This window comes from Manis pentadactyla, chromosome 3 (genome assembly GCF_030020395.1).
Source record: "Manis pentadactyla isolate mManPen7 chromosome 3, mManPen7.hap1, whole genome shotgun sequence".
Classification (NCBI taxonomy): Eukaryota; Metazoa; Chordata; class Mammalia; order Pholidota; family Manidae; genus Manis; species Manis pentadactyla.
The window spans coordinates 171,858,791-171,878,765 of record NC_080021.1 but is presented as its reverse complement, the minus strand read 5'-3'; the positions used below and the strand labels follow the sequence as shown (position 1 = coordinate 171,878,765).

General features: G+C 42.4%; 1 protein-coding gene across 5 annotated transcripts in view; it reads right to left on the bottom strand.

Annotated features, from left to right (window-relative positions):
* Window positions 1–19,975, bottom strand: part of ADAMTSL1 (ADAMTS like 1) — an 859,402-nt gene that overhangs the window by 100,746 nt on the left and 738,681 nt on the right. For all 5 annotated transcript variants that reach the window (XM_036888135.2, XM_036888127.2, XM_057498726.1 and 2 more), the window contains 3 exons: window positions 18,695–18,874; window positions 13,490–13,643; window positions 11,498–12,623 (listed from right to left, as the gene is read on the bottom strand). In XM_036888135.2, the coding sequence (XP_036744030.2) occupies window positions 11,498–12,623; window positions 13,490–13,643; window positions 18,695–18,874 (1,460 nt within the window). The remainder of the gene's footprint in view (window positions 1–11,497; window positions 12,624–13,489; window positions 13,644–18,694; window positions 18,875–19,975) is intronic.

The following is a 19,975-nucleotide window of genomic DNA, read 5'->3' as shown; positions in this document are numbered from 1 at the left end:
TCATGTAAATGTAGATTAGTGATACCAAAAACAAAAACAAAAACAAAAACAAAAACAAAAACAAAACAAAACAAAAAAAAGGGCCGTTCCTGTGTGGTAACCTCCAATGAGTTCTACCCAAGGGTATAAAGGGCATATAAAAGTGTAGGCAAAGGGTCTGTTTGTGTTTATACAGAGGATCAAAGCCTAATTGGGCTACCCCGAAAATGAACTAAGATACGCTATGAAAAAGAACTTCCAACATCAGCACTCTCTAGAAGACTCATGCCAGAAGATGATCATCAAAAAACCCCAACAAAGATCCGCGCACTGCTACAGCTGTAGATGCATTCATCCCACCGGTTCCTGGACTTGCCATGGGAATGAAGAAGGAGATATCTAAGCTGGCCTGTGCATACAGTAAAACAACAAATTTGACTGGATCTATACTGTTGGAACTCAACCAAGAATTAGGAGAAGTGCAAATTGTAGTGCTCCAAAATCTTAATACTACAGACTATTTACTGTTAAAAGAACATAAGGGATGTGAACAGTTCCCAGGAATGGGTTGTTTTAATTCATCTGATTTCTCTCAGACTGTTCAAGTTCAGTTGCACATTATCCACCATATCATAGATAAGTTTTCACAAATGCCTACGGTGCCTAACTGGTTCTCTTGGTTTCACTGGAGATGGCTGGTAATTACAGGTATGCTTTGGTTATGTAACTATACTCCTATTATGTTAATGTGTGTGCGCAATTTAAGTAGTAGCTTAAAACCTATACATGCTGAAGTTACTCTACAAGAAGATATATCAAAGAAATAATCAATCTTCCCATGTTTTCTTCTGCCTGCTACTTCTATAGCTTTTCTTCTTCCTTCCTAATTACAACCCTTAAATAGAATTCGTGCCTCATATCAAATTTACCGAGTATCATAATTCTTCCAAGTGGTAAAGATACCTCAAGACAAATGCTGGGCATAGAAGCTACAGGGCATAAATATGCAAAGAGATAAAAAGCTAACCATTTCAAACAATAAGGCTTTTTTCTCACTTACCAACTTTACATTTCCCTGTATGGCCCCGGAAGATGACTGGTTAGCCAGAGACGGGTAAGATTCCTCAAGGGAGGAACAACCTAAGACAGGCACAGTCGCAGGGGGGTCATCAGGTGAGAAATTGGGGATCAACAGAGGTGAGGCTTAGAACCTCACCCCCCCGTTCTGAGAGAAATCTTCTGCATACGTGGATGTTTTATTGCCCTTGTCTAGCTTGGATTAACACATAGTCTACAGGCACAGACCTGATCATCTACATTTGCTCCCTTACAACACTAAACTATGTTTTCTACCTTTATCTTGCATCTACCTACCACTTCAGTATTTTATTAAAAATAATAATAATAAGGAGAGAAATGTGGTATCCACATATAAATCAAGTATAAAAATCAAATGAGTATTCATATTTGAACTGACTGTTTAGAGTTCATAATGCATGAGCAAAACCGAAAGTTTCTGTGATGACTGCCCTTGTACTGTTCACTATGTAACTCATTCACTATGTAAGAATTTGTTCTCCATGTAAGAACTTGTTTGTTATGCCTCAGAAGATTGGAGACTGACAAAAATTAGGCTTGGGGTGGATTAATGATTGTGCATTGAGCATTGACTCCCCTATACAAAATTTTATCGTTGTTAACAACCATTTGATCAATAAATATGAGAGATGCCCTAACAAAAAAAAAAAAAAGTACACACTTCCAATGGTAAAATAAATAAGTAACTGGGATGTAATGTATAGCATAAGGAATATAGTCAAGATATTGTAACAGCTTGGTATGGTGATAGCTGGTACCTAGAATTGTCATGTATATAAATGTTGAATCACTATGTTGTACACCTGAAACTAATGTAATGTAATACTGTGTGTCAACTACCGTTCAATAAAAAAATAATTATCTACAAAAAATAAATAAATAAATAAATAAATAAATAAATAAATAAATAAATGCTTTAAGACTTATATCAGCCTGTGACTATTGGCTCACTCTTAGACCAAGAGTGTTGAATAGCAAGCAGGGACGCCCTGCTAGTGTGGGGCTGTCAGCAGTATTTAGATCTTTCTGGCAGGAAAAACTCCAATCTTTATCCAGCTTTCCTTCCCAATTTGGTAATCCAACCTCCAGTGCCAATTTTGGAGAATCTGACTTTTCTTTTCTGTAAGGAAACCAGCAGCAGCCTTACAGGTATTGTTTCTGGAGTTGGATTTAGATGTAAGAACACTCAGCATATATTTGGCCATCTTATGTGAGCCTCCTGGTATTAGATGTGGGGAAGAGTTATGCATGAGGTTCTTCAAGTGTGGCACCTCGTCCAGATGCAAACTGCAGTTAGCTTTTGCCTGAATCTTAACTCAAAATGTGGTGAAGAGTAGGAGGACCCAATAAGTATCCAGTGTTTATACAGAGCAACTAAAACAGAAGGAACAGTTTAGCTTCTTGCTTGTGGTCTAGGTCTCCAAACACACACATGCAAAGGCCATCAACACTGTAAACATACACAGTAAGAGACACAAACACCGATGTAACTATTATAGTGCCTACTGACTGCCTAATAAGAGCCTAGCATTGTGCATTTTTATAGCTGGGTGTGTATATGTAAAGGTAGAGCTGTCAATAGAAGTAAGGCACTCCCTAAAACACATGCCAAAATAAAGACAAAAGCCTCATAGTTTGGAAGCCAGGTGGCTAGAAGAGTGAATGCTAATTTATGCAAGATCTAGCTTACCCCAATGGCTTCTTTTAAAAACAACAGCAAATTCATGTATTCAACTGGGGTTAAAATCAGTAAAAAAAATAGTCCCTGGAGCCAGACAGCTTGGTTCCAATCCCAGCTCTGCTCCTTACTAAGTGTAAAACTCTGAGCAAGTTAATCTAATGTCTTTGTGCTTCAATTTCACCATTTGTAAAACTGGGTTAGGAACCTGAAAGCATTATTGTAAGAATTAATGAGCACCCGTAAAACACTTGAAAGAGTCTCCAGCTCAAGGCAAGCGCTCAGTAAACATGAGCAACGATGATGATTTCTCTACTGGTCTGGATGTGATAGGAGATAGGATGCCCTAAAGAATTTATTTACTCTCTACTGGTGTGCTTTTCAAATATGATAGTTGTGTGCCATGGAATCTTGGCTGGAGTTTCCTGAAAATTCTCTAGTGGAGAACACACGGGCAAAGCAGAAATGTTTAGTTGGGAGCTGGCACCACCTTGAAACTGCCATAACTGCGCATGAGAAATCCAGGTTATGCACAACCATGCAGACCACTGTCTCCAGCAAATAGGAAACCTCCCTCCTAATCATGGGCATCCATACATCCTTCTTCCCTTTCTACCTTCCCTCCTGCTTTCCTTCCTTCTTTTATCAGTTTTTCATCTCTTGAGGATCTGCTATGTTCTTGGAATTGTTGAGAAAATAACATAACACTCTTAAACATCTGCCCTTAATGAAGATTACAAAAATCTAGAAGATAATGTAGAAAAACAAATAGTTAGTTCTAATATATGGTGGTAGGGTAGAACACTGATGAGGGCTCAGATTAGATAAGGAATGTTTTTAGTAGATAGAGTATTATGTACAGGGTACTACATGGGTTGTGAAGGGGTCATGTTGGGTTCAAGTCCCAGCTCTACCACTTACTAAGTCTGAGCAAGTTATCCTAATAGCTCTAGGCTCAATTTCAATAGCTCTCTTAATAACTCTTTAAAAACCATTCTTAATAATCCTTAAAAAAAACACAAAAGCAACTGGCAGTAATTTGTCAATCCCTGGTCTAGAGAAGGCAGACATAGAGTTAGGAGGCTGCTGCAATCATCTAGAGCTGATAAAGGTTACCAAGGTAGAGGGAGTGAGAACAGAGAAATGCGAGAAGGTGAAAAAAACCACTGAGGGTATTATATGAAGTGAAGTAAGCCGGGAAGAGAAAGACAAATACCTTATGATTTCATTTATATGTAGAATCGAAAAAACAAAACAAATGAACAAAACAGAAACAGGCTCATAGACCCCGAGAAGAGATTGGTGGTTACCACGGGGGAGGGGTTGGGGTGGGTGGGTGAAACAGGTGGAGGGGATAAAGAGGCACAATATCTCAATCATAATATAAATTAGTCATGGGGATGTAAGAACAGCATAGAAAATATAGTCAATGATACTGTAATATCATTTCATGTTGACAGAAACTATATTAGTTGGGGTGAATGTTTAATAATGCAGATAACTGTTGAATCACTGTTGCATGCTTGAAACCAATATAATATTTCATATCAACTATACTTCAATTAAAAAAAAAGAGCCACTGGGGAGGCTAGAACAATCTAGAAATATTTTGGCTTGGGAAGCTAGATGGATGGTGGTATTTTACTGAGCTAGGGACTCAGGAGTTTATTTTAGGTGTATAGAGTTGACCTACTTGTGGGGCATCTGGGTGGGTCAGGATGTCCAGCAGACAGTGGTACATATGAGCCAGAAGAGATTTGGGCTGGTGCTAGATACATGAGAATCCTCATCATACGTGGAATGCTGGAGCCTTGGGACTCACAGTGTATACAGACTGAAACTCCCAAGAGGGCAGATAAGAGTGGAATAGAGGAAGAGGAGTCCACAAAGACAACTGAGAAAGACTAACCAGAGAAGCAGGAAGTAATCCAAGCGTATGTGGTTTCTAAAGTAGCACAAAAGTGTTTTTAGGAAGATGTGCTTAGCCTGTGTATGGTGCTGCTGAGAGCTCAGATTAGATAAGGAATGTTTTGAGAGACAACTTTCTTCTTCTGGACAAACAAGAAATAACTTCTTTTGGTACAGATGGGTTTTTCCCAAGAGAAGTGTATACTGCATGCAGCTTTAGAATATGAGGTGAGCAAATAGAGGCCAACTCTATAATAAACTGAGTAGATATATCAGGTAGTACTTTAAAAACTTGTAACAACCTTGGAGGGTACTTAAGATAGCCTTCTATGTGCCAAGTATTTCTGGGATGTAAGCTGGCTACTTTGGGGCTATAATAATATTAAGGTTTATAAACCACTCAGGTACCATTAGTATACTAGACCCTTGAAGTGAGGCTATGGTACTTCTGACAGACTTTGCAGAGCAGCAAAATATTGAAACCAGTCAACTTTGAGGCACACAAGCTGAAAGGATTCAGATAATGAAAGTGAAAAGAAAATGAGGCAGAGTTCTCTTGTTTTCAAAATCCAGCCACATACAAACCCTCTGAAAAGAACTTTCTGATTGACCCAGATGGCTGTGCTGGAAAGTCCAGCCTACTTCTTTGTTCTCAGGCTGAACCAGTGGCCATATTTAGTTATTTTAACCTCTAGCCTGGCCAGAACTTTTCCAGAAAACTGGCAGATTTGGAATGTGTCCATTTCCATCATGTCTGCTCCCTTCACACACAGGCCCTTTGTGGTCTTGCTCAAATCCAAGGCCTGGGGTGAACTAAATCTAACCCACATGTGAGTACGTGGGCTGTGGGAGTCTATGAGGGAAGATAGGATGGGAGAGTGCTTGGAATTTCTCAGTGTCATTTTAGCATGGAGTTCTGTCTACCTCCACCAAAATTTTAAACTAGCAAGTGGGTAATTTTACTCTGAGGTTCCTCCCTGTTTCTGAGTGCTTCTCTTCTTAAAGGTGGTCCTTGAAACTCTGGCTTCAGAATCACCTGTCGTGCTTGTTAAATGCAAATTATGGAATCTTGCAGAAGGAACTTCTGGGATAGGATGTGGGAACCTGCATTTCTAAGAAGTTCTTGGTGATTATTATGCACACTGAATTTGGGAATTCCTCCTCTATCCACTTTTAAAAGCATAGACATTTTAAGAGAAGCATTCTCCCCACTTGTATTTAAAACAAACTTGTGGCTGAAGTTATTTTATTCTACACCAGCACTTCAGTGTTCCTTAGTTTCTGGAGAGCAGTGGCCTTTCCTTGTTTACTGTCTCACTGCCTGGTGCCTGTCACTATCTCATGCCAATATGCATTTGTGGAGTTGAAGGGATGATTGCAAAGGACCCCTTCCTATCCTCCCAGCTTCCACTCAGGCTCCTCTACAATCCACTGGCCACAGAATAGCCAGTGTGAGTCTATACAAATAGAAATTGGATAATTTTCTTGCCTAATATCCTTGAGAATCTCCCTGTGATACTCAGACTAAAACCCAAACCCCTTCTCTTGGTCTCTGGTTTCCCTCATGGCCTCATCCTATATCACCTTTCCCTCCTGCCTACCAGTCCCGCAAAATGAACTTATGAACTTCTTTTGGAAGTAAAGACCACTTGTCTTTACTTTGGGGGTCTTGGACTGCTTTCCCCTGTCCAGGAGTGCTGTTCCTCCTGGCGCCATACTGCTGGACATTGGTCATCGTTTGGATCTTGGCTTACAGGTAACCTCCTCAGTGTACCCATCTCAAGTGGTCACCAAATCACTCCTATCAAACCCCTCTTTTAATCTGCTGCCCAAACTTATTATCACCTGATATTTTTCTTGTGTATTTTTCTGTTTGTCTTGCTCATCCACTCATTAATGCATTCACTTAGTCATTACTGGGTGCCAGGCACTATTCCCAGCACTAGGAATACAGCATTAAAAAAGTCCCTGCCCTTATGGACAGGCCGTCAACAAATAAGTATATAATATATCAGATGATAAAATTCTGTGCTCAAAACAGCAGAGTTAAGGGGATAGAAGGTGATGTGGGATGCTTTTTTAGCTACAGTGATCTGAAAGGCCTTACTACTGCAGAAATTTTAGGACTCAAAATACATGTGACTTGCAAGTGAATACAGACTTCTGTTTCATTTAAAACAGCATTTCCAGTGACTAGGTATGCATCTGGCATATGACAGGTAGATTAATAAATACTTATGAAATGAATAAATATCAATACCCCTCTTGCAGTACTTAAAACCCTGCATTTTCTCCTCTGGCTTCCAAAGTAGCCTTTGAGTTTCACTGATAAGGAATGAGTCTTCTTTTCCTCCATGCCCAGTATCTAACATAGGGTCTGGCTCCGAGTAAGCATGGGAATGTTTGTGAAATAAAGGAAGCAGCAGGAACTATGATGAACAGTCTGCCATAGTAAAATCAGAGACATTCTGTAAATTATTGCTTAAGTTGACATGAGCTTCTAAGAATCACATGACTTCATTTCTATGTGATGAGATACAATTGCATCTACATCGATAGTGATTCTTTCATGTGATTTCTTTCTTTCAAATCAAGATTTGGCATATTTAAAAGCCAAAGAAGTAATAGACTTCTCTCAGGCACTTCTTCCTCCTTTGACCTGTCTTGCTGGCTCAGGCTACTGAGAATGTACTTCAACACACTTGAATACTTTGCAAAGTCCTACAGACCAATAACCAGCTGGATCTCACAGGTTTTTCCAGAAGGATGGACTTGGGTACTAAGCAAAAACAGACTGACTGAACTCTAACACTGGGCATTTCAGCACTTCTGAGAATTAACAAGCTTCTTCCAGACACAGTAACAATGACAAACAATAAAACCCAACAGAAAGGAGGTCACCAACAGCCCAGAGCAAAGCAATCCCAATGGCAGCTCTGTGCCTCCTGTGAGCTCTGTGCAGATACATTTACTTTCTCTTCCCAGATGGGACTTGGAAAACTGTACAGAAAATTAAGCTCCAGTCATATTTCTTACTGGCTAACTAGGTAGAATGGAAAAACTACAATGTCAGAGAACAGAAAGAGAAATCTCTTATCTTCCCCTATTGTGTGCCATTAACTTGCATTACAAAGCTTTGTAATGATCTAGAAAAATCTTGACAGTAGCAAAAACTGTAAAACTGTTTGCCCATGCCCTTCACGTGCTCTTCCTCTTAATGGTCCTCCTCACCTACACTCATGCCAAAGTCCTGGTGGCTGAAGATCCAGGATTTGCCCTCTGCTACCCTAGGTCCAGCCCCTTTAGTATCTTTAGCACCTGGTGGTCATGTGTCTTTTCCTAGCAAGATTCTGCTGAACCTATTCCTGAGCACACTCAAAAGACTGTTCATTGATCAAACAAGTACTTGGGAAATACTGCACATTATATTGTCCACTTGGAAGGTCACTGCACATGTTGGAATGCTCAAGGGAGTTAAAAAAAAAGGAGAAGCCAAAATAATTTTCATTTGGGGGATAGTTAAATGCACTCAGAAATAGTAATCAGATATTAAAAATGGTGATGCAGATGCCTACAAATATAATGAAATGTCTTCTAGACATGTTGTTGAGCAGAAACCAAATCAAATTGCTAAGCATGAGTAATATCCCATTAAAAAAATCAAAGCCTATGCGTGTATATGTGTTTTATATATAACACAATCAAATACATAAAAATTCCAAAAGGATGTATACCAAATTATTAAGAGTGACAGACTCTGGGGGATAAGACTGGGGGATAAGGGAGACTTGCATTTTTATTTTATAGATTCAGGTATTATTTGAATTTCATAGCCCCTTTATTGCTTTCATAATAAAAAAAGGAAAAAAATCAAGCACTATATTAAAAAAATTGAAATAAAATCCAGCAGTAAATACATCTGTTTAGCTTTAAGTGAACACGTCTCAAACTCATGTGATCAGTGAAGCCCTGTTTGGTGGAGCACTCTGAAACAACTTGCGCAACACATTTTGAAGTTCCTGTGCTCAAGGCTTGCACCACTCCCACCAACATATGGGTTTTGACCTCTGTGGCCTTTTGTAAATGAGTGAAGGAGCTAGAGGGGTCTACAGGGATGATTTGGTACGATCCCTTTACTTCTGAAATGAAGGGACTAAGGCCAGGAAAAGTGACAGGCCTTCTCAAGGTCAGCCTGAAGCCCTCAGTCCTCTAACTCCTTCCACATCTTTCCTACAGGTGACCTAGATGGTCTGTGATCCTTGGATTTCACAATGTCTAGCACTTGAGGCAGCTGTCAGAACCTCTGAGTAAGCCATGATCTCAGTGCTCTCCCTGCAGGCCCAGGTCTTAGGACTCCCCTCCCCCTTCCCAACAGCCTGCTTTGCTCTACAGCTTTTACAAGTAGGTACTGTCCAAGGGAAGAGTCCCTGGAAATCGCTGGTAGAAAACTGCAAGAATCCTGAGGCCGCTTGGCATTCCTAGTGAAGTACAGATGCATGGAAGCATGAACTCACTCATTCACTCAAAATGCATGGGTTCAAGTTAGACAGAACTGGATTTAAATCTGCCGTCTGGATTCTACCTTTGACTAACTATCTAACACTGTCAAGGTCCTCCTCTCTGAAGCAGCTCATATGTTATGCCTTGTGGTGGACTCTGAAATGATGGCTATAAAGGTTGCTAGCACAGGGCACAGGGTATGTAGTTAGTCAAGAAATGTTAATTCTCACATTTTCCCTCACACAGCCAATAGCTACTGTCTTCAATACCATTAGTTACAGTCCTGGGCAGTAGGACCAAGGGATATGAATAAAATGGTACTTACACTTGAGAAACTGGCTAATGGAGAGGATGGCATGGTTTGGGTTCAGTGGGTATGAGAGGTGCACTGACAGAGGTGAGTTCCAGTGTACCACCTGCCTGGGCACCCTGTTTGGCCTGTACCCATCATAAAGGGGGCCTGACACCGGGGTTGCCTCTCAGTGATTCAATGGCCTTTGAGGGGATTTACTGCAACTTCGGCCTGACCCAAAAATTTGTTATAAAGATTTCTAGAAAGAATTGCAAGAATTATGACTGCTAAGCTGATCAAGAAAAGTATGATCTTAGGAGGCCCAAGAAGCAAACAAGAGGGGAGCTTACCATCATGGGCTCTCAGTGCATGCTGCCCACATTCTGTGTGGGTCTAACATCTGTGCCTCAGCTTTCTTACCATTGATGTGGTATCAGTAATAGTACTTACTCCGTAGGGATTTGGGGAAGATTAAACAAGACAATGCTTTTAAAGCATTGAGCACAGAGTCTGGCATATAGTAAGAAGGGACAGAAAAAATACTTAGTATTGCTATTAAAGCTATTTGGTCTATAAGTACTAAGGTTGAGTGGCAATATGATTGACATCTCAAAGGCACAAAAGATGTGGGCCAAAAGGTTGGACAAAGCCACGTCTGTTCACCAAGTCTCAGAAGAGTAGACAAAACTACACTTTGGAATAAAATAAACGTGATATTGAACCCTTGTTCCAGCGCTTACTAAAGTATGTTGTTGGGTGAGGTGCTGAACCTTGATTTTCTATGTGAGACTGGATGGTAGTGTCAATCTTGTGGATTGACTTGTTAGAGTAACAAATGCACTTACATATAAATAAGCCTGGCATACTGCCTGGCACAATAAATCCTGGGTTCTTTCCTTCCTATACCCAAAAGTAGCAAGGCTAGAGAAGATGATTAGCTGAATAATAGCATTTAGAAGTATATTTAATGAAAAGGCCATTCAAAGTGGATTCAGAGAAAATAAAAATGACTGTGGACTGGGGGACCTTAAAGGTTCCTCTCATTCATAGTATATGATTTTTCCATTGGTTGCCTTATTTTTGTCACATATCTTGGCTCTGCCACCTTATAAATATGATCTTTAGCAAGTTACTAGACTTTGTTTTCTCTTCTGTAAAATGTGGATAAGAATTGTACTCACTTCCCAGGGCTATTATTAGAATTTGGTGAGATAAATGACATAAAGAGCTTACACATGCCTGGCAGAGAGTCAAAACTCAATGCCAGCTCTCACTGTTGTCAGGGTTACTGTAAAGATTAAAAGAGAATGTATGTAGAAAGCATGGTACAGTGCTGGGCATGTAGGTAGCATTAAAAAAATATGCTTCTGATTATTTCTACTGCTGCTATTGATTTTATATTATGAATGGCCAAGGTCCAAGAAAATGAGTAAGTAATACATGCTGTCATCCTAGTAATGACACATTCAAAAACAGTGACACCAAGAAATATTAGGATAAGTGATCACAGGTCTCATGGGGAATAAAAGCTTTCTGGAATAGCCTTGTTCCAGCCCAGACAGAGGACAGGCTCACCCAAGGGGAACAGCAGGTGCTGGCTGCACTCTCCCTCCAGTGCTGGGAGACCACACGTATGGAGATAGTATCCTGGCTTATAAGCTTTTCAATGGTTCATCTCACAAAGTGGGAACGTAATAGTACCTTGGCTTGGAATGGTATCTTTCTGCCAAAAGTTCAAAGCTATCCAGAGAGTACTTATTAATCTTTGGGATCCTACAGGGATTGGGGTGTAAAGATATTGTCATTCACCTTATAAAGAGGAGAGCATACAGTTCAGAGAAATTAAATACCTTGTCTTTGCTGCAGCAGTCTATCAGAGTTAAGAGATGGCTTGAGATCCACAGTGGGATCTCTGAGGCCCAGTGCTCTAAGCCCTATCCTTGGGAACACCTTGAAGTAAGAGTGCATAGGATATCTTGGGGCAAGATATGGCCCCTTGCCCCAATCCCTTGCTAGACCAGGTAGCGGCTGCCAAGATTTACCTGCCACTGAGCTGAACTTCTTCTCCGTTCCTGGCCCAGCTGATGGTAGGTCTTGGGTTACCTACAGCCTCACAATGCAGAAGCACGCTCAGCGTCCCGCTGGCCAGGGCCACAGTCTGCCCAAGGTGGGTGACCACCTCGGAAGCCGAGAGCTGCTGGGCAGCTGAGATCTTCCGCAAGATGGTGGGCTTGCGGTGTGGCCGTCGAGAGCCACCCATGGCCTCCACAGAGGACAAGGTCCGGACAGAGCTGCTGAAGCTAGACACATGTTTATGAGGAGCGAGGGCCACAGGGGGAATCCTCCGCTCAGATGGCTTGAGAAGCACGTCTTGGTGCTCGAGATGGCTGCGGAAGATCTCCTGGGCCAGCTGGGCCACCAGGTGCTTGCTATAGACGTCGCGGAGCTCCTCGGGCTGCTGCGAGAGGTTCCTGAGAATGTCATCCAGGCGCTTCTGCTCCGTCACCATGGTGAAAGGCAGGTGCAGAAGCGCCTTCTCGGCATTCTGGTCCTCCTCAGAGGACGTGTTTCTTTCCGTGGAGTCCTGGACTTCCCAAGAGGCGAGGAGCTCCCTGGGCCAGCCGCCCTGCTCCAGCAGCCGAGACACAAGGTCATCATAGCGGCTCCCCAGGTCAGCAGTGAGGCCTCGCTTCTCAGGTTTGCTGCCGTTTGAGAAGATGCCGTTCTGGTGTTTGTGGGTCTGCAGGGCCTCTTTTGGGTTGGCCTTCCTCACTGTGAGGGCCTCTTCCTCGCTCCTCAGGTTCAAGGGCTGAGCCACAAGCTTCTGGTTGCCTCCAATGAGCTTAATCACAAACTGCTCCCGGGCTGGTCCTGCAGAGCAGGTATAGATGCCCGCATCAGAGGGCTTGAGGCGGTGAATCTTTAGGTAGCCAAAAGGGGCCACGGTGACGTGGGCGGAGCTGATCAGGTGTTGGCCGTCTTTCTCCCACGTGATGAGGGGCTTGCGGAAGCGCCTTGTCGGGCAGCGCAGCACCACTGCGGTCTTGGGGAGCAGGTATGCGAATCCCCCTACAACGAAGTGCAGCTTCCTCTGCCTGCGGGTCTGGATGTATATCTTCCTGGCAGCCACAATGTGAGGGCTGTGCTTTGTGGATGGGCGCCCGGGCCCTAAAATGAAAGGGAAGTCAGACAGATGGAGAAAGAGAAGAGCAGAGAAAAACCGAGTGGGATGCAGTGACAAAGACAGGGAAGAGAGGGCCAAGAGAAAGAGACAGTGAGGGACAAGGGAAGAGGTAAAGAACATGCTTCAGAGTTTATTTTGGCTAGGGCCTTCATTTACCCCTAATATTTATAGGGAGGAACTGGCTACCAGCTGTGGATCATCAAGCTGCTGCCATAACTAACTGGAGAACTAATGAGGTGCACTGGGGCAACCTGCTATCACCCTGCTGGGACTCTGCCTAAAAGCTGAGATTCAGGGTTCTAGATGGAGGGGGATTCCAGGGGAAAGGAAGTTCCTCTCATTAAAAGGACTAAAGAAGAAAAAAAAGCATTATAAATAGAGGCAGAGGACAAAGGGAAAGAAAATGCCTCCCTTTCAAATGTTTACCCTTTGGGTCCTGCAGAGCACCAGGGCCCTAGTGTACACAGGGAGGAGAGCCCAGAAGTGTTACAACTCTAGGGCTTAATATTAAACGTAACAAATCTGCTTAGAGTAGTTTAAAACCCCAGAGTGGATAACATTAGACTTCATTAGTAATATCTGACTCCAGCTTCCAGATTTCTGTATGCCAGCAAGTGAACTTTGCTCTACCCCCTGCAAACTGTTTTTGCAGCAGAGAAGAGAATTCTGCCTGGCTACGTGTAACTGAGATTCCTTTTCCATCTCCAGCTGATCTTCCCAGCCTGCTGCCCTCCTTGGGCTTTCCTGACTGACAGTCTCCTACTGGTCTTGGGTTTAGGGAGTGCTGAGTGGCTATGGCTGCTTTTGTGTGGGTTCCGTCTCCCCAGCCCCAGAGCTCTGAAATACTCACTTGCACAGGTTGCCAGCATACAGGGCCTGATGGATGAAGAGAATGGCAGGAGAGGGCAGAGGGAGGAATTGACAATAGCTGAGACCCCGGTTTTTAGCACCTTCCGACAAATGGCACTTCGAGTCTGGGTACCTTCCCCGCAGCTCGTGGAACACTGGTGAGGAAAGAAAGGCCAAATGCATATAAATGTAGGGAACTAGAGGCTAACTGGTTGCTGTGTAGGCTCTCAAACTCACCAAAATATGAGAAAAGTGGCTTGGAAAAGCAGTAGCCACTTGGTGAAAGAGAGAAATATTAATTAGGTAACAATGTGTGAAAACACATCCATACTGTATCTGCATTCTACTCTTAAGATTTTCTACTGTAAGGTTTCCTGTAGATATTTTGCCTGTTTTTACTTACATGGCCTTGGCTTTAGAGACATAGAGTCTTGAGTTCAAATCCCAGTTTGGCATTTCACTAGTTAGTAGTTACTTAAACTCTGGGTCTATTTCTACTTCTTATACTTATTTTGTAAGGCTGGACATTAAGCAAAATAATACATTTTAAATTTCATGCACAGAAGTGACACTGAGTTAATACTAATTCCTTTCTCCTTCCTTCATACATGAATTATAATATTTTAAGGTCAAGCATCAGATAATTGTTATGCATCTACTTTGTCTGGGGTGGGGTGCTAGATACTATGGAAAAACAATGTTCAAGATGGTTCCTAACCTAAGGGTGCTGTCAACAAATAGGGGGAAAAAAGTCAAAAGACACTGTTAAAATGAAATAGTATATTAGAGAAATGGAAATGAATCACAATAAGATGCCACTTCATATCCACTAGAATGGCTATAATAAAAAAAGACAATAATAAGTTATTATTTTGAGTGAGGATGTGGGAAAATTACAGCCTTCATACATTGCTGGTGTGAAAATAGTACGGTCCTCTCGGAAAATAGTTTGATAGTTTCCTAAGAAGTTAAACATAAATTACCATATGACCTCACAATTTTACTCCTTGGTGTCTATCAACCCAAAAGAAATGATGACATACATCCACACAAAGACTTAGATGTGAATGTTCACGGCAGCATTATTCATAATGGGCAGAAAGTTGAAACAACTGGTCCATCAACTGGTGAGGAGCTAAAATATGATGTATCTGTATAATGAAACTTAAGTCCACCATAAAAAAGAATGTTGTTCTGATGTGTGCTACAATATGGATAAACCTTAAAAACATTATGCTAAGTTGAATTTTACAGTATGTAAGTTATGCTTCAACAAATCTGTTTAAAGAATTAAATAGTAAAAAAAGAATTTAGTAAAACTGTAAAACTAAAAGATAAGTGAAGTATTGTAAAATTAATGCTAACAGTTGTTGAATGCTTATGGTGCACCAGTGATTTCCTGGCCAACGTCTTGAAGATGGGTAGAAACTGGATGGGTGCAGAGAACCTGGGATAAGCACGGGAGGCAGGGGAGCATTCAGAACAGGGGTAGAAGAGTTCAGTGCGTAAGTCCGAGGCAGACCGGGGGACAGAGCTAAACTAGGTTGACTGAATGGAGGGACAGGTTGAGAGTGTCAGGAGCTAGAGGTAGGTTGGAGCCAGATGTTGGAGACTTAATTTTCAGGCAGGAGGTTTGGAATTGGTCCATAATGCAAAGAGGAGCCATTGAAGGGAGGAGTGAAATGATGAAAGAGGTGTTTTGAGAAGGTTAATCTGGCAATCGTGTCCAGGAGGAACAGGAGTAGGAGACGGATGGCAGGCTGGGATATCAGTTGAGGAGGTTGCTACAGTAGTCCAGGCTTGAGAAGATAAAGGCTTGAACTAGGGTCATGGCAATGTGCCATGGTAATTTGAAAAATGACAGTAAAAACCAAAAAAAAATACTATCTTCCAGTTTCAAGTTTTATATGCTAGTCCATTGAAATGAACTATTCCATGCAAAGTGCTATGATATACAGCACCCTGAAAAACATTTAAGATGCAAAAAACAGAGAAGAGAATCAAACCCAATGCTTTTGTTCCCTGATGACTGTGGATTCTAGATTCCACCCATCCCTTATTTATTGTAAATGACAGTGCCAAATCCAGGGATCAGGTGGGGTGGAGGTAAAGAGCTGGGAAATTTCCAAAGCATGGTCATTTTAGTGCTGCCAAGTAGAAAAATAGACAGTGTGTCAGAAGATGGGGTTATATTCTTTCTCTAGGCTCGACTTCCACCTCTCTAAAACAGGGAAACTAAGCTGGAGGAGGAATTTCCAAACCATGTTCTATAGCCATGCTGAGAAGTGGTTCAGGGGCTTCTCTGGCGATCTGGAGACCCCACTGTTAGAGAACTGGGACCCCTAGCGACACTTCAATAAAAACGGCTCTGATTAAATCTGTTTTAGAGTTTTGCTTTCATAATAACATTGCACTTGAGAAAAGGGTTCTGTGCTTTTAATTTTTAAAAGCACAATTAGGCTGTAGCATCTTCTGTTCCTTCTGGTTCTAAAATTGACAACCGTGATATTCATTTCTTCTGTATTTTTTTGGAGGGGGAGAACAACTTCCATAAAAATGTGATTAGGAAATATTTAATAGCCAACTCTTTCAGGAGATGCAAGGGTTTCTATAAAAGAAAAGAAGTAAGGCCTTTGAGAGGTCTCATTCTCAGAATAGAATCTGAAAGTAATTTTATTTGAAGTGTCTAAAACTTTGGCTTAATTCTATCTCTGAGGGATTCTGTGCAATAACCATAAGATTGAGCCCAGATAGTTGAGGATGAAAAACACCCATAGATCATCCAAGCCTTCCTTTCCCCACAGGGAGTGGTGTGGGGGGTGTGGAATGCACGTCTCATCTCAGCCAGAGGGCCAGGGGAAGGGCTGTTGGGGTGAGAGGGCCAACCGCAGCCTCTGCTGGTGTGAAAACAGTACGGAGCACTTCTTTATGGCACCAGTTTGAGTTTAATCCCAGTGAACTGGTGGTTATTTCCCACCATTCCAAGTCCCTCCCCAGTGTTTGGAATTTCCATTCATCAACCCAGAAAACTCAGAACCTAAAAACATTCCTTGGATAAGGGCTAAACTCTTCCTAGTTCCTCAAATGTAACTTCCTCCCCTGAAGAAGATTGGCAAAGCCTGTGGGAGGCCTAGGCCATGACCCTGAATCCAGCCAGTCAAGGTAGGTGCTTGCTTTTATTTCCTGCCTTTCTGACAATGAGCAGGGATGAAAAAGAATCATAACAGTAATCAGGGGCAACTTCTACTGGGCACAGAGTACTTTATATGCATCATGTAATTTAAGCCTCCAAGTAACCACATAAGTGGTCACTATTATTATCTCCAATATTCAGATGTGCAAACTGAGGTCCAGAAAGGTTAAGTAAGTAGCCCAAGGTTATACAGCCAGTAAGTGGCAGAGTCAGGATTAGAACCTAAGTTTGTCTGTCTTTGAGTCTGAATTCTCAACTACCCAAGATGCTTTTCTTAAGGTCTGCATTACTTAAGGGGACACATGGGATCTCAGTTCAGCCGTGTCCTGTCTTTAGTTCCTAATCACAAAGGCACTCCTTCAAATGTGCAAGCTGAAAAGAACTTTTTCTGAATTCTCTGTAGACCTATATGCTCAGAGGCCACACACTCAGGGACCTGAGGGGACAATTATGATACACACAAGTCCCTTTCTGAGCATCCCACTGATGGCAGACTATCACCTATAGACTTAGGAGAGTAATACCTTCTACAGAATGTGCCTGGCAGGAGCTCTCCATCTTCCGCTCACTTCTCAAATACATCAGTGTTCTCTCCTGCACTGCTATTTTTGTTAAGATTTTTTCGCATGTAATACCACACCCCGAATCAACAATCCATGGAAAATTCTAACATGTTTATACATGCGCAGAAACCTACACACATACTTACTCTACACACTTTTGATCTTTTAACCTGTTGAAATAAAATTGTTTCTAAAATATGAAAAATAATCCCCCTTCTGTTCTGAGACATTTGGGGTGAGATACCACTAGAAGGCAATTTGACTGGCAAGATAAAAAACCAATGATAAGTATGTAAGTATGTAAGTCAGCCTATGGTTGACTCTCTATGGCAATGACCTGAGCAGGTGCCATCGGATGGGTTCATAAAATATGGCCATAAAATATGGGTTCATAAAATATGGCCAAGAATTCTAAGAACCTAGGTTGAATGTGGTGACACTGTAATTTTCAGAGGCAGCCTTCCTCAGGGGAAGCAAGTGTCTGTGTGAGGCATTTCAGCCAGCCAGCCGCAGCTCCCTTCTGGAAGCCGTGCATCATTACCAAGGAGGCAATGGGCTCGCAAGGCCAGCTCATGTGCTCTGTGCAGGGAAAAGGAGAATCTTGAATTTGGGTTTGACACGGAGATTTTCACTTTCAGACCTGGTGATCCTGTTCTTGGCTAACTCTCCTGGTGAGGCAATGTTTTTGCAGGGGAACTTCTCTGTGGAAGACATGCAGGCCTGTGAAGCTGGGGGAGTTGTAGAGAAGTCAGAGGAACTGGGGCTGAAAACAAGTCGAAGCTGGGTGCAAATGAATTAACTAAGTGTTAGAGTAGGAATTAATGAGAAAAGCAGGTCAGTTGGGGGTATAGCCCTAACCTAGGAGGGATGTCAGGAATGGGGAGGGCTGAGGCAATCGTCTCCCCAAATGAAAGGCAACAGGGGAAATCAAGTTTTCTTGCTGGGAAGTTGTTGAAGTTTTGGAGCCAGAAAAATGACAGGGTTTCCTTGGCCTTCTTTTCCTAATAAATCATGTTCCTTATTGTCCAGTAACTTGGAAGAGAAGAACTAGAGAGGCTTTGCCCTTCCTAACTAGAGACTAGAAACATCTGGGAGTAGGAGGTGCAGGGAGGTCAGGAAGGCAGTGTGGAGAGAGAGAGGGAGAAGAACCCAGTGTTCTGAGAAGAATCCTGGGCCCCAGAAGCACGAATGAAGCCTGGTTTTGTTCCATGAGGATCCCGTTTACAGTTCCATGCTTCCAGTTGTTGAGTAAGGGCTGGCTGCTTAACTCATGTCCCTGCAGCCTAGTGAAAAGCTAGTTACACCCTATGGTATAAATGGCTACAAAAATACTCCATAATGTTAGGAGGATCATTTTGTTCTGTTCTCACCTTCTGTGTGCATAAGTTTGGGGGGCCTTCTTTTCCTCCTTATGCCTCTTTCATAATCTCCTTCTGGAAAGTGTACATACCTCTGTCCAGTCAGAGAGAAGCCACTCGCTAGGACAGTCATCTTTCCTGCAGGCTTGCTGGGAGGCCAGTTTCGAGGCTGAACAGAACGTCTCAGGAAGCTCCAGGAAGCTGCCATCAGCCATGCGTTGTTTGCAAAGAACCTCACGCTTCTGGATGCCCCCTCCACATGTCCTGGAGCACTGGGGATGGAAGAGAAGGTCACCTGACATAGGACAGTGGTATGTTTGACTCACCACTTACCGATTCTAACCTTAACAGAGGCTGAATAAAGAGTGGGAAAAAAGAAGTAGAAAAAGAAGAAAAACCAGGAACCAGCCCAAGGGATTTCACTTCCTCTCCTTGAAATGATTTTTGTAGCAAGATCTACACCTTCTGCTCTTAATCTCAAGTATTTAACCAGAGTATCCAGGAATTTCAAGTGCCTTCCTGAATTATGATTTGCAGCCACCCAAGATAAGTGGTTTAAAAGGTTAGTATAATAGAGTGTTAAACATATTTACGATCCAGGGAAAATCATCTGTGTTGCTTCCAGAATGAACAAGAGTGAGCTCCAGCCATCAGTGTAAATCTGGAGGAATTAATCTGCAGAGAAGGCAACGCTTTTGCTCTTTAAGTGTGTAAACATCCACTCTACCCTATTGGAGAGGCATTAGTTCTGAGACCTGGAGAACTCCCCTAGAACACTCTTTTTTGGTAGGACTGGTGATTTCTCAGGGCAGTGGGAACAAGAACCACTGAAATTTGGAATACATTAAAAATAGCATCCTTCAGTGGCTCAGTGGGACCCCAATCAAACACATTGTTTACACATAACTTAATAGTTACAATGCTGTTGCACGAGCAGGGAGGGAGGCCTCCTGGGGCACAGACTATATTGGCTGTTATCCCAAGTGTTTGTCTCCTCCCATGCAATAGCTAAGGAACCCCAGTTTCTAGCTGGGCACATGGCTTTTCAGCATACAGACCGTATCTGCCAATCTCCCTTGAGGGTACATGTGGTGATGTGACTATGCTGGCCAATGAGATATACACAGAAAGGTTTGTGCACAACTTTCAGGAAATGACCACAGAGAGTGTAGCATTTTAACCTTCCATCTTGGACAGTGATAGGCAAAAAGTTGGAAGCAACCTATCTTCCTGGTGGTGATGCCACCATGCTAGCCCCTGGATGGCCTGTGTTTGTTTATATGAGAGAGAAATACTATTTGCTCTCATTTAAGCCACTTGTGACTTTGAGTTTTCTGTCATCTTCAGTCAGATCTATCCCTACCTAGTCTATC